General features: G+C 41.7%; 1 protein-coding gene across 1 annotated transcript in view; it reads right to left on the bottom strand.

The window, feature by feature from the left end:
* Positions 1-13668, bottom strand: part of HNRNPLL (heterogeneous nuclear ribonucleoprotein L like) — a gene marked incomplete at its 5' end in the record, with an annotated part of 28778 nt that extends 15110 nt beyond the window's left edge. The window contains 4 exons of the mRNA XM_080616007.1: positions 1335-1420; positions 3812-4049; positions 5296-5414; positions 13477-13668. Coding sequence (XP_080472133.1) covers positions 1335-1420; positions 3812-4049; positions 5296-5414; positions 13477-13668 — 635 coding nt within the window. The remainder of the gene's footprint in view (positions 1-1334; positions 1421-3811; positions 4050-5295; positions 5415-13476) is intronic.
* Between the last annotated feature and the right edge of the window lie 1520 nt (positions 13669-15188).

Here is a 15188-nt window from a genome sequence, read left to right as displayed (position 1 = left end):
AACAGCATATCTCTTGTGTTTTACCACATTCCTGCAAACCAGCTTCTAGGGTGATACAGGTTCACTATGGAATGTAAGAGTGAAAAGAGTTAAGCTTCACAGGCCTCTAAGAAATTACTAGACACTGGCTAGAACCGTGGGAGCACATCTGCAAAAGTAATGGGTACTGCAGTTAGCATTGAAATTTGTGTCAATTTTTGAACTTTTGAGACAACACTTGTTTTGAAGCTGACCATTTTTCCCCCACAAAGCTGTTCACCTACACTGCTGCATTACTTTGCTCACATTTTGAGTTTTCTTTCAATTGCTGGTTGGTTTGGTTTTCAAAAGGCATGTTGCAGAATTTAAATCAAACGACAGAAGTACAGTAGTCTCAGATTATGTTCAAGATCCTCTCTATAACTTCCCTAATCTTTCATAAGATGCAGTATAACCCCCAACTGTACAAGTCATCTGGTCCAGAAAACACTGCTTACCACAAACTCAATACACAGTAAGTCAAACTACTGCCTGTTAGGACATACAGTTTAAGTCTTCTACATAGACAAACAGCAGTTAGCTTGCTTTTATGGAAGTCAGAGTAATTCTTTTGGCCTGGCAAACCATTAATACAACTACTGGTTAAGTCACACATTACCGAAGAGACCCACTAACAAAGTCTGCCACATCAGTATCATCTGAAATTACAAAAGGATTTCTGAAATTTTGGTATAATTTTGTCCAGATAACAGCTCTGAAGTGGAGGGCAATCAGTTTCTTGGAAGAAGGCTATCAGAGTTTTATAAACTAAGGCATAATCATATCAGACTTTGGACTTTGCAAACCGCAGTAACACATTAACAACTCTGAACAGTCACCCTATGTACAACTTAACACTACAGATAAACAGTAGGATAACAGAGCAGGGGGTATTTCCCCAACATATGATAAACAGGTCAAGGAGGCCCAAGTCGGTCTCAAGCAGTATATATTAGGACTATTTTAGAGGAGTATGAAGAAGTCAAACTGCACCTCTGCAATCCCTCACCCATTTCTTGAGTATCAATACCAGCAGAGGCCATGAAGCTTTGTGTATAATGTATTATCAAACCAACAACATATTTCATGCCTGCCTTAGGGCCACCTATAAACATGGTTATCAAGACTATTGTTGACAACATCATTTTCCTATAAAGATTAAATCTTTGAGTGCTTGCAGACATACAGAAATTATCGTGTCTTACACAGAAACTAAAAAATTATTTGGTCTCAAAATTACACCGTATTTATCCCATCTGCAGTCAAGAGCCTACAGCAAAAAAAAAATATTAAAAAATCACCCTCAGAAAGGATATTCAACCATCGCTTGTATTCCATTTCTCTTGAATATAACAATGCGCTGAACTTTTCCAACAGGGTTGCACACAGTATACAAGACATCCTAAGGAAGAAGAAGAAAATATTTTAGTCAGATGTGACATTTCAAACACGAGGTTCACAGAACATTTTCTTGCATTGACATTTAAATGCCAGAGAGCACAGAAAAGGCTTGTTCACTTTTAATTTATAATTTTCCCTATACAATCTATACATTCGTTATTGGCATTTTTATGGATTAATACAGTACAGGCAGTCAAATCTAAAAAACAGTGAAAAAATTCTCTAAGTAGAATCATAGAATAGTTAGGGTTGGAAAGGACCTTAAGATCATCTAGTTCCAACCCCCGTCATGGGCAGGGACACCCCACACTAAACCATGTCACCCAAGGCTCTGTCCAACCTGGCCTTGAACACTGCCAGGGATGGAGCATTCAAAACTTCCTTGGGCAACCCATTCCAGTGCTCACCACCCTCACAGTAAAGAATTTCTTCCTTATATTTAACCTGAACTTCCCCTGTTTAAGTTGGAACCCATTACCCCTTGTCCTGTCACTACAAGTACTAATGCAAATATTAAACAAGTACCATCAACTGTGTTAAAACGCAGTAATTCCATCCATGTCTCAATCTATGCTCCCTTTAAAGCATGCACTGCAGTAGTTTCACCAAAGCAAAGAGAGACAAAGTGATGCTGTAGTTATAGAATATTTCAATTCATAAGGCTGAAAGGGGTTTTTTAATTGTTCATGTTCACTTTCAGAAGAGTAGCTGGGGGTAGTCCATGATGTAAGCTTTGGTGGCTTATCAAAAAGAAAAATTCACTTTTATTCACCTGAATCAAAGACACTGCAAAGTGGTTGTTGTGCTTCTTCACTTAAGGCAGAGAAAACTTCTGACAAGAAACACTAGATTAATGCAAACTCGTTGTTAAGACTGCTTTCACCAGCATTTGTCTATACTACAAGGAACCAATAAAATTCAAGACCATCTTCAGTGCTGCGGGGGAGCCAAACAGTAAGGAGAAAAGCTCGCCTTCCTGCACCTCAGGCCAGGCTTATGATGTGATGCCAGGATGCTCCTAGTGATCATTGGTATACTCTAGACAAACAGCTGGGGGCAGCAGAAAAGAAGAGGTTGAGGGGAGGAGTGTTTGTTTTTGAAAAGCAACTGCAGTGCTACAGGCTTCATCCTCAGCATTTCCATGAAGCTCTCCCAGCCCATAAGGATGCTTCTGCTAACAGTTTCCTCAAGCATCTACATTCAACTCAGCTGCTTCTGCAAGCCAGATTTCAAATGCATGAATGAAACTCAGTTTCCAAAATTTGTATTATAGTCACACGGAAAGAATAGTTCAACTTCCAGTGGATGTGTTCACATAGCTCACCAGCGTTCACTGATGAAAAAAGACCTTGTTCTTGCCATGCTTTTCTATAAAGAAAACTGTCAGGAGAAAAAAATACAGCATCCACTAAGGAATCAACAAGCAAAAACCGATTAATATATCAATATCAATGCAATACAGTGAAGCGAAAAGCATGATGTGGGACTGACTCTTTGGAGCAATTTTAGGAATATTAAGTTTCAACCAATTTGCTGCCATAACATATGTCACATTAAACAAAAGTTAATGCTTGCTTTAAGTTACATGGTTCCACACAACCTGAACACTTTGACTGATCCATACTATCCAATGTATTTCCTTAAGAACAAGTAACTTATGCTTGTATCATAGAATAACAACTCTGCCTACAGCAATTTTTTCCTGACATATTTCTGTACCTTTCAATGTGTACTATAAAATCTCTATGAAAAATATAAGCATTCAGTGCATGAATCATCATCTGTATCACAAAAAAAAAAAAAGCATGTGTGCCATAAACAGATGGCAATAAATTAGGATACAACTACATATATGGTATTACTTGAAATACTGAGAATGTAGCAACCCAAATAAAAGTGAGGAAGATTCCATCAAACTCAAGTTGATAATCAACAAATAAAGGTTTCAACTTCCCACAAAGGAAATACTTCAGAATGAAGGACTGCATAAAATAACTCCTCCCACTGGAAAAATTACTTGCTAGTTAAACGTATACCACTCAGAGCCTAAAAACTAAATGACATTCTCAATATTATGACAACATGTTTGGCAATATTTCCAAAGCACATAGCAACGTAAACATTTCAAGATCCTGACCACTGAAGCCTTCAAATGTATTGCAAAACACGTGTACAATATGACCGAATCACCCCAAAAAACCTTTTTTCTAGAACATGCATGTTACTTTTGTGAAGATGGTGAAAACCTTTGGTACATGAATTTTATTTCTGACTCAAACTAACCGTATATAATTTTAACAAGTGGTAAACAATGGTAATAATGTAATAGAGATTGCTGCTCCCTGCCTTTAATTATTTTATAAAGAAAAAGAAAGAAAAAGAAGAAACATACCACTGTAATTGGGTAGAGAGGATTCTGAATTGACAACAGAAGAACTTTATTTCCACCAGATGGATCGTCAGTGTTCCCTGGCCGAGTAATCCTCTTACTAGTTGAGTAGTTGAAAAAAGCTTGCTGTCCAGCAATGTATACAGGCTCATCCGCTGCAAATGTTACGCATTTCTTTGCGCTTTCTACATTCTCAAACTCCACAAGAGCCTGGCGCTTAAATGGCATCATCATGACATAACTGGTGAGAGAAACATTACTGTAAGTTTTCCTATCCGCTTACTCAAAACAAATCCAAAGTTCCATAAGTCTCATATGTTTCTTTCTAAACAATACCTAACAAGGACTAAAAGGAAGGTGGGTCTCCCTGCTCACACTTCCCAAACCTGGTCAACACATTTCTAAAGCATTTGCACAAAACAAAGAAATGAAGCTATAAGATAAATAAGTAATTAGCTGTTGTTTTCACGAAAAAGTTTAACTCATAAAAACATTCAAAAAATAAAATAAACATTTAAATATTTACTAAATTATAAAAACTACAATATTAAAAAAACAAATCTTGCTAAAGCCATTTGAAGTAAAGGATCAAAGTAAATGCCAATTACAAAACACATTCAAAGATGATAAATTAAACTTCTTTGCTGCTGCTAAGGAATTTAAAATACTATTTTTGACACAAAACTACCGTAGAGGAAATAAGCAGAAGTATTGTAGTTAACCAAATCCAGACACAGACAAACTCAAGAAGCTTTGTCAGTTAATTATGTTTCTGAAAAGTAAAACTTTCAGGCTAAATGTATTTATTTGTATTCCTGAACAAGCTGGTCCTTGCTTAATTTTATTTATTTTAAGACACTGGTACAAGTATAATTCAATTATTTGAATATTAAGACCACAGAAGAATACTGTTGCCCTATTTACAATACTCTATTTCACTTCAATACACAAGTTCACTTGAAAAGAAATTCATGATTCCAAAAAGGAGCACTCGGAACTCTACCTATTCACCTTTACTATTTTGTTCATACACGAGGAATCTTCAGGCTATAAGACCTTCAAATGGGCTTTCTCTGAATAATCATCTCATTCTGAAGGTTCTACCATATCACAAACACTCTTCCATACAAAACCATAGGAAAAAGAATCATCTGCTCTGTAGCCCATCCTTATTTTTGGTCTATTCACCTACACCAAGACAATCACCCCTGTACTGTTCTGCAATTCAGTTTACCTAGAGCTCACATTAAAGGCAGGACTAGACTGTACTACTGCAATCTCAGAGCACACACATAGCCAGGTGTTAACTCTCCTTGATCAGACTTGGCATATGCAGAAACACAGAATCTTCACAAAGCTAGAAAATCTTTATGCTTTATTATTAACCAAGTTCTGGATTTCAAATAGTTATCATAAGGAGGTTCAAGTGACCTTTAAATAATGCTCATAACTTGTCCAGAGGTACGACATTACACTGCTTGACATACCATATGGTTCCAAACTTTTCAAGAGCTTCCACAAGATCTGCTTCCACAACTGATTCACACAGCCCTCGGACATGAACAACAGGAGAAACGGAGACTTTGTGATGACTTCCCCCGGCATCCTAGCAACAAAAAGATTTTAAAATTCAACACAGAACAAGGAATACTGCCGTCATTAACTAAAATTAACTAAAATCAATTAAAATTAACTAAAACTTGGCAGACTCTACTGGGTCCAGAAACAGTCATCTAAATAATGTACAATTCAAGCGTATTTTAAATAATTTAACATCTCTTTCCAAACAGATTGCCAAATTTAGTTGCTGCAGTCTACTTAAAATAAAACACTCTGCAGATTTAGTTAATGTGCTTGCACAGGCAAGATTTTCCTAATTAAAAAAAGGCTATTTAACACTTGGTTGGATGGCAGGAGATCTATGCTATTTGTTAAAAGCATTAAAAAAATACACAACAGCTAAAATATTTCTGACACACTTCCTGTTTGTTTGTTTGAGACAGGCTGGGGGATAAAAGCAAGAACAAACAAGGGCCATGAGTAAACTAAATGAAAATGGATTATTTTTCTAATGTACAAGGTGCTGTGCCCCACAGTACAGAAAGAAATGCCTGTTCCATGCTACACTTGAAATAAACCCAAGCTCCCTTCTAATTCTGAACACTCTTAATACATGTTTATAAAACCTCACCCTTTCTGTACCCATGGGCATGCCCTCTCTTTTCACCCCAAGGTTGCCTACCATTAACAGATTCAGCTGCCACACATTACCACACAGAATTCCCACTATAAACATTTTTCAGAGCTACTGCTGTGACTTCAGTCTAGGTTCTGTGTGAATGAAGAATTTGGGTTGGAATCAGCTCACCTTTCCATGCAAAGCCTGAACTAGGGCTGAAAGTTACACTATATATTCTGAGACATGGGGGTAAAAAAAAGAATGAAAGAGTGTTAAGTAAATAATGGAAAAATCAAGGAAAGATTAGAGAAAACCAAGGGCACGCTGAAATATACTGTAAGCACCAGCACCCAAATTTCATAATGGCAGTTAACATCATGCATTCAAATTTAGCAACTATGCCTGTTAGATGTGTTTGATCTAACAGATCAAGTCTTGTTGATTTTTCACTTTTTCATAAGAAGTAGGGTAGAATCTTCTGGAACTAGAGAGAGATTCTCATTTGTAGCACAAAGGAGCGTTCAGCTCCAGTAATTAAGTAACCACAATGATTGCTATTCTGCTACAGACATTCCTCTCTTCCCTTTCTGTTTGAGCTACAGATTCAAGGAAAAAACCACATTCCAGATAACTACAAATTGAGTCCTGTGTGTTTAATTCCTGTGTTCCATTCACAGCTCTCCCAGAACAATTACATTTTTTCTTCTTTAAATAAAGGATTTGACCATTCTGCTTGAACCAAAAGCCAGCACTTCAGACTTCATCAGACGTCAAACAATCTGCTGTGTAAGTTTTTTAACTTAGCTTACATTTGATTCATCTGCAGTATGAAAGCATGAAGTGGCAACACTTTTCTTTGAATAAGAGCTGTGACAATTGTGGGAGAACACCACTAGTGATATTTGCATAAGATAACATATATCCTGAATTAATTAATCATCTGAGGTCTACAGCGGTAGCAGTGATCTAAGTAGTCATAAAAGATTAATACTTTGAACTGCAAATATTTTGGCAATTGTGGAAGGAACGGAACCACACAGAGGTTTTTATTTTCAGCTTATATGTTCTTCACCCACATACACACTTTTTAAAGCTTAAAGAAGTACCTAAGGAAGGAAATTTCCAAAGGAAAACTAACAATAATTACCAGTTTTTCCTGCAAAGCCTACTACTCTAAGACATTATGATAGCAAGCATCTTTACTTTATTTACAGTCTACAGAACAATCAGAAGCTCTTAAATCAATTATTCATTGCCCTGCAGACTTGTTACTATATTAGGATCCCTGTTAACATTAGGGCTATGTGTTTTCTTTTCTTTTGTTTTCTTCTCTTTAATGCATTCAAGAATCTCACCTAAAAATACTTCTGTCTCATCAGATGGCAAATATGCACAACGATTTTCTCACTGAAGCAAAGACACACTACAAAGAGCCACCTTACTTCACTGGCACCCCATACATCAAGTCAAGGGTTTTTAGAGAGCGGATCATAACACAACAGTATTTCTCTTCCTCCCTTTCCAGTTCAATCTTCTCTTACAGTTTCAGTTCATGTTTCTTTGTCATGCACATCCCTTTGTATTTTTATTTATTAGCAGTCCATTTAAGCTTGCCTACTGAAAATATAACTCCCTCTAACAGTACAAACGCTCTCGAAAATTAAGACTTTTGTACTTGCATCTTCAAATCTATTACACACAAATGATACACATACATAGAGGTGTCTGCAATTTTGTAACTGGAATTATTCTCTGAGCCATCAGCAGGTACAAATTTTGCTTTCTTTTGCAGTTAAAGCAACACTTGGCTTTCCAAGTCAAATTTCCTTCTCCCACAACACCACACAGAAAACATCCATTAGTAGGGTGTTGTATGATAGGAGATTTAGCAAGAATTGAAAGTCACAACACTGGTGCTATGGTAAGTAACTCACACAGAAGCTCAAGAGCAAGGAATAAAATAATAACAATAATTATAAACCAACACACACCAGTGATATCTTGGTCACTTGCCATGAAATTAAGGACTTATCTACGTAGCATTTCAGAAACTAATTTACACAGATAAAACCACTGATGTTATAAATGGCCAAATCAGAAAGCACTGCTTTACTCAAAATAGTTTCTAACCAGCAGCAGTAAACAGCAGCACAAGAACCAAGCATAAGCCAGTCCTGAACCAGGAAGCCACAAACTAACATTCACAAAGCATGCTAGTGAAAAACATGAACATGGGCCACAGGCACATGTTTGAGTGGAAAAAGTCTTCACAAACGGCAGACATACACATTATCGTCAAACAAGTTTTGCAGCTACCAAGCTGCAGCAGCAAGCAAATCTAGAATGATCCTTGATTTTCTCTAAAAGGAGAAATTAAACCACTAGACCACATGAAAAATCAAACCTGTCTGTAAGTCTAAAGCACCTCCAAAGCTAAGGTCAGAATGTATACAACTCATCCAACCGCTGCCATAATTTCTTCCCAGAAATGAAAAATACAGGATTTTGGCCAAAATCTCATGGTCACTGTAGCCTGAAAACTCCATGTGCTACAGTTGGCACACAGACAAAGGTTACATCAAAGCATCTGCTCACATACAGATTAACAACTAGCAGTATTTCTCTGCTTACAAAGGAGTCTTTCACTAATGCCAACTCCCACAACGGCACAAAAGCCCCATACAAAACTCCAACACTTGCGCTCCACCAAAGCCAGAAGAGTTTAGCTAACGTTACTGCTGCATCCATTAATATGTATGGCTTAAGGGCTTCTGAAAGCTCGGTAACGATTTCTTGAAGAATCATTAGCTGGACAGAAAATGCAATTATTTAATAGATAACGGAAACAGACTTCCTTCCTAAATGCTCAAGACCGGTAACCAGGACAGAAAAAAATTCCACCACAAAAAGAAGCTAGAACATAAAAACGTTTAACATTGAAACAGAGCTTCTGTAGAGAGCTGAGGCACGAAGCACTGATGTAACCAAGCAGTTGAAGCACAAACAAGTTACTTCACATACGTACGACTATATGACTAAAGAGCAGCTATAGCATTTTAACATCCATTCTTTAGTGACCTACATAGTTCTAGACAAAACTGTAAATATATCACTGGTTTCTTGCTAACAAATAGCGATTTGCCATTCCAAAAAGAAAGTCATCTCATCATAGGTTCCAGGATGATATCTCTCCTGCTCACCAATTCCAGACTAGAGATTTTTTCATCAGCTGTTTGCACATCAATGCATCCTTTATCCTTCCTCCAGACACTTTCCAGTCAGTATATTCACCTTAGTTCTATTAGTCACTACTACCTTTTTTGGACCATCTGCTCCTTTATCCTTTCTCTGCTTGCCTGCTCCTCTTTTTCTCCTTACCACAAAAGGACAGCACTCCATCTTTCTTCCCCTCAAGTACCTAAATATACTATTATTTTACTTCTCAACATTCAGATTATCTTATTCACTCTCAACTTTTTCCTTTCACTGCACCCCTCTTAAATGCTCTGAAATTGCTTTTAGAAATATGACAGAACTGGTGGGGAGCCCCACAAGGTTTCTTATTAGTTATGCAAGTTCTCCAAACTTCATCAATACGTAACTATGGACTGATCATTCAACTGCCTTGCAGAATGTCAAGGGTAGCTAAAATTACCTCACTATAAAGGCAAGGTGAAAGTATACAACACATTACCCAGTAATCTCAGCTCTGCCCACTGGAGATGGTCCGATTAAGAAGCTTTCATAAGCAAACACACAGCATCTCGTGCACACTCTTCAACTGCCAGTTGCACTACATGATGATGGCGGCATTTTTTGAAACTGTTTACCCTGTCATACATCATCTCTCCTGATCACATACATCTGCCTCACTTTAGCAGTTCTGTCTCTTCCCTACAGAGTACATGAGACTCCTCTCCCTGCGCCACCTGAAATTCCTGTAGCTTTGCACTATTTCCAGTACACATTGAAGCAAGACAGTGTTTCAGAAGAACCAAGCAAAAAAGACAAAGTTCAGGTTCTATGGCAGTAGAAAAATATACCAGTTTTGTATATCCTGCATATAGTTGTTATTGCTGATTTGTTTTGGGAGCTGGGGGTTACAGTTAATCACACCTGATATTCTGGAAGGCTACCTGGCAATTTAGTTTTGCTTTGGATGTGATTTTGGGGTACTGTTTCTCTTGTTTAATGCATAATTGTGTCCTTTCAATGATCACAACTGCTACAGAATGAAATAATTGTACTCTGTCCCCTCCTGCTAATCTTGAATCTGCCTCAAAGTGGTCAAGCAGTTGGACTAGATGATCGTTGTAGGTCCCTGCCAACCAAAATACTCTATTTTCTTCTCTACTCAGCACAATCTGGATATCCCTTTGGTAAAAAATGAACAAACAAAACCCCACACAATCCACGGCATCACCAGGAGATTCAACCTGAGCTAGCTTGAAGGTAATGGCAACTTTTTTGATGGAGGACAAAGGAGAACGGATGATTTACACTTACTCCATAACCAATTTCTAGAATGTACTTCATTTAAGAAATAGATATATGAACATGTCACTGCAAAATAGCTCAAGATCTGAACTCACTGCCTTCTAGCTACTGTTACAACTGCCTGCCATAGTCATGAAGCAACTGAGTTGCAAAGTGAGTTGCTTTCTTTCCATTTACTGCAAAGCAAGAACACCCCATACGGGAAGTTACAGCAGAGTAGCTGAGAAGCGTCAAGCACATTCCTACGAGCTACCACAAGGTAAGATAGTTATGTTTGTGTATGTAGACACCACATCTCACTTCCTCAACAGTAAAAATGGGATAATAGATCTTCCCTGCTTCATAAACATATTTAAGAGCAGGTACATCAGAGACAGTGAGGCAGGTGGATGCTAAAAAAAATACGGGTTGTGTAAATACATTAATCATCAAAACTGAAATTTAAGGGAGGAAGAGTGGATGGAGTTCAAAGACCCTCCAAACACAGCTCTTGACCCACATTCTCCCAGTGTCCTGATGCTATGCTACACCACAATTCCAACTCCTTTGCTGAAGCTTCACCAAGACTCAACATAGGCTCTGTAAAAGTCCATTCTTCCAAATCATACTCTCTTGCACAGAATACTTCTGTAAGACCACCTCCTGCTTGTACCCGAGTCAACATTCTGGTCTGTTCCTGGATCTCCATGCTCCTCAGCCTTGACAGGAGCCATGGGGAAGACGGTACAGCTCTGGGCTATGAGGAGTGTCCACAGGACTGGGAACAGAGGAAGAAAGAGCAAAATAAATGTTGGTTTTCCCACCTGAATCTTGCATGAAGATTCCTAGGCACCCACTTATGAAACCCTACAACATTCAGAGACACAAAGGGCTTATTCAACCAATGAAACAATCCCAGAGGAATGGGAAAATGCCACAATAATAATAAATAATAAACACAGCCCAGCAGGGAGACCCCACTGACCTGCTGGCAGGTCCTACCACAGAACAGGCTTTATACGAAGAAAGCATATAATCTGTATGAGTGTACACTTCACCACTATTCTAGGACACATGCTGGCAGTGGGGAGGGGACAGGACATGGACAACAGTGAGGCCACCAGATTCCTACCACTCTTTTTACCCTGATCATCCATTTCCCCATTTTCCTAATTCCCCACCCCCTATAGTTCCTCCTACTCCACTTGCTGTTTTTTCTGCTCCCTTCTGAGCAACCCAGGATACTTATACTTCTTCCCTCCTCTCAACCTACCTTCATCTTATATATCTTTACCCTGAACCACATACAACTTTTCTAAGATAAGAACATTTCTCTGGAGATAAATTATTAAGATACGTCAAAGAATAAAAAAGTTTCCTGCACTTTTTAATCTATTTAGTGAAAAAAACCAGTAATTCACATTAACTAACTCTAATTGAAGATGTTAGCAGTTTGCTGTTAAAAGCCCCACATAAAATTAATAACAAAAGCACTCAGCTGTTCATTTCTCATATATTCACCTGATGTTATAGCTTATTCTTAAGGAAGTAGTTTAATCTCTATCATCAAGACTTCTGCCTCTCTGCACGTTAACTGGGATAAAGTGAGATACTGTGGTCAACATGAAGACAACACGAGCCAGAACCCAGAATGAGGGGAGGGGGAAAAGAAGTTAAGAACTAGCTGATTTCATAAAATACCACAGGAAAGAGGAAAGGCAAGAGCAGTATCTTGTTCCTATTTGAAACACTGTGTGATGTCCAGCTCCCCTACATGACAAAACTTCAATGTAACTTAAGCAAGCATATAGATGTCATTGAGAACTGACCTTTAAGACAGAGCCCACTGATAAACCTTGACTGAAACAGAGACAATGCTTTGTCACAAGAAATCACAGAATTAAAGTAGATATATTGTAATTCAATAACACAGATATATATCTTTGTTGCAGTTTATCAGGAACCTTTTGTACTAATTTAGCAGGTACCTTCTCCATCAAGAGGTTTAACTGAAAGATGCTACTTTATCCCAGTGCCCAAGCAAGTTCATTTTTATAAAATCATGAAACGAGCTATTCTAAATTACAAACAATGCCATTAAATCAATGTTCTCTTGATCTTGCTTTTTCAACTAAGAAACAGAAAGAGCCATCAAGAAGAAAAATGGTTAAAAACAGCTGGACAATTAGTTAGGTAAGAAAATCAAACAGCAGCCACAAAAGTATTGTTAGCCCAAATTTACAGGTCAGTGACTATCCCGATACTTAGATTCATGAAGAATGGAAGGTACGTGGCAAAAAAAATAACCGAACCAGCTTATTAACACTGCTCGGGGGAGTAGGAATACAAATGATTTTTAAAAGGAGGTAATCGCTTATGATCAACCTTGTCGCCATATGCCGCCAGACACAACGGCAAAACAGAAGGATGAAAGAAATCCTCTGCCTCGCTTTCTTCCCCCGCTCTACGTTTCTATAGTTACACTCAGCAACAGGGCAAACACAAAACTTGCAATGGCAATATCCCAGGAGGCAACAAGCTGCCCACGGAACAGAGGCAATCTCAGACCTGTGAAACCCAAACCACGCAGCCCCAGCACACTGCGGAGCTCAGTCCCTCTCCCCCAGGCAACTACGGGCAGGAACAATCAGCCACATACCCCGAGCACGCCGGCAGCGGGGAGAAGGGAGAGGAGTGCAGGACCCAGCCCGGCTCCCTCACCGCCTTCCCCCAGCTACGGGAAAGGCGCGGGAGGAGCACACCCCACCGGAAGCGCCTCCATGCCCGGGGGACAGGGACAGCGGGCTCCAGCCCCAGGGGCACGGCGTGGCCGGCGATGAAGCCCGCCGCTCGCAGCGGGTGAATAAGGCGGGGAGCGAAGCGAGCCTGGTCTCACGGGAGGGGAGGGAGTGTGGGGTGGGGCGGGCGGCTCGCAAGCCCCCTCTCCCCGGCGGCATCCTGACGGAAGGTCCCCCCCCAACCCCTCCCCGGCGGCCGCCGCCGCGTCCCTTACCGCGCCCGAGAAGCCCGCCCCGCGCGGCGCAGGGGGCTTGTCCCGCCGGCTCTCGCTGTCCTCCGCGCCGCTGTACTCGATCTCGCCCTCCTCGGCAGCGGCGCTGGGCTTCAGCCGCTTGGCCTGGCTCTCGTAGGCGCCGTCCTCCTCTTCCTCCTCCTCGTACCGCTCCCCAGACGATGGAGACGACATGGCCGCGACAGAGAGGGGAGGAACGGCCCAGCTACGCTGAGGGGGGGGGACAAGCAGCAAGAAAGCGGGTCTGGAGCCTGGCGGCGGCGAGCCCAAAGATGCTCTGCGCCCCGGCCCCCACCGCACACACCCCTCCCTCCGCCGGGAGCGGGACACGCCTCCCCGGCGGCCACCGCTGCCACCATTGGCTCCGAGTCAGGGCGGGGGCGAAGGCGCGGAGCCGATAGGCCAGTAGGCATGCCCATCGGACGCTGCCTGTACAATGATTGGTCAGCGGGCGCGCCCGTCTCCGCCCCCAGAGGCTGTCCCGGCACCGCCTCTCTCTTCCCTCCGTCCGTCGGTCTTTGATGTCTGAGGGCTTGGGAGGCCGCGCGGAGGGCCCGTGAGGGCCGGGCCCAGCGTTCTGACCGCGGGGTCCTTTTCTCACCGACCGCCTTCCTCGCAGCACTCACCGCTTTTGTCTGCATCCCGGCGCCACGGCTGGTACAGGCCCGGGCCCGGGCACTGCGGGCTGTGAGGAGCAGCCGGACCGGTGTGTCCCAGCGGGGAGCGCCCCGGGCCGCCGCGCTGCGGCCGCCAGTTGCCAAGGTCACAACGCACCTAGAGAGCCGTGAGGCGGCTCCCCAGGCACAGCCGTTAGCTGCACACCTAGCTCATAGCCCCTGGCCACGAACAGGAAGCTCGTGTGCTTTTTCGGGTGGGCCGGTGCTCATCGCAAGAGGAACAGTACCGCACTAAATACGCTTCCCACAAGCTCGATGAACTTGGGGAGCTGCATAGACAGTTGTCTGTGTGCCCCTAGGGCTCTGTTACTGGCACTACTGTTTGTAACGGTGCCAACGTACTCATAGGACTGGAGTGCATTACATACATGTCTACGCTGGCAATGCAAACCTTAGGTTGATCAGCTCAGGGCTCCTTCAGGGAGATGTTGCTGAATGCGGCTCTTGGAGCCCATGCTTGTCTGTACACAGCCATTGAACATTCCAGGCTGGAAGGGAGCTGGAAAGATCCAGCTCTTTGTGGGAGGGAGCCTAGGTGAGGTATCTATCCCGCCAGGGGGACTCTGCCATGTCCCTGGGTTCCAGGGGTTGGTTATTCCGATTATGAAAAACAATGCATTTTGCCCCTTGTTTTCTCCACTTGACTCCGTGAAGAGAGATCCTCCATTCTCTTTGTAGTCACTCTTTAAGTGCTAGAAGACTATATGAGCCTCCTGCCCCCCCCGCCTTCTCTCTTCCAGGAAGATACAACCTAACTCCTTCAGTCTTTCCTCACAGAGCAAGTTGACTTGCCCTTTGATCATCTTTGTGGCCCTCTTTTAGACCCTACCCAGTCTGTCAGTGTTTTTCTTGAAATGTGGAGACCAGAACATGATGCAGCGCTCCAGGTGCGGTCTGACAAGCTCTGAATACAGTGGGATGATCACGTCTCTATTCCTGTTAGTAATACCCCTGTAGACGCAGCCCAGAATCTGCTTTGTCTTCAATGCTGCAGCGCTACACTGCTGATTCTTGTTC

The sequence above is a fragment of the Psittacula echo genome (assembly GCF_963264785.1).
Source record: "Psittacula echo genome assembly, chromosome: 4".
NCBI lineage: Eukaryota > Metazoa > Chordata > Aves > Psittaciformes > Psittacidae > Psittacula > Psittacula echo.
Note: the sequence above shows the minus strand (reverse complement) of the source record. Positions and strands in the feature narration are given on the sequence as shown.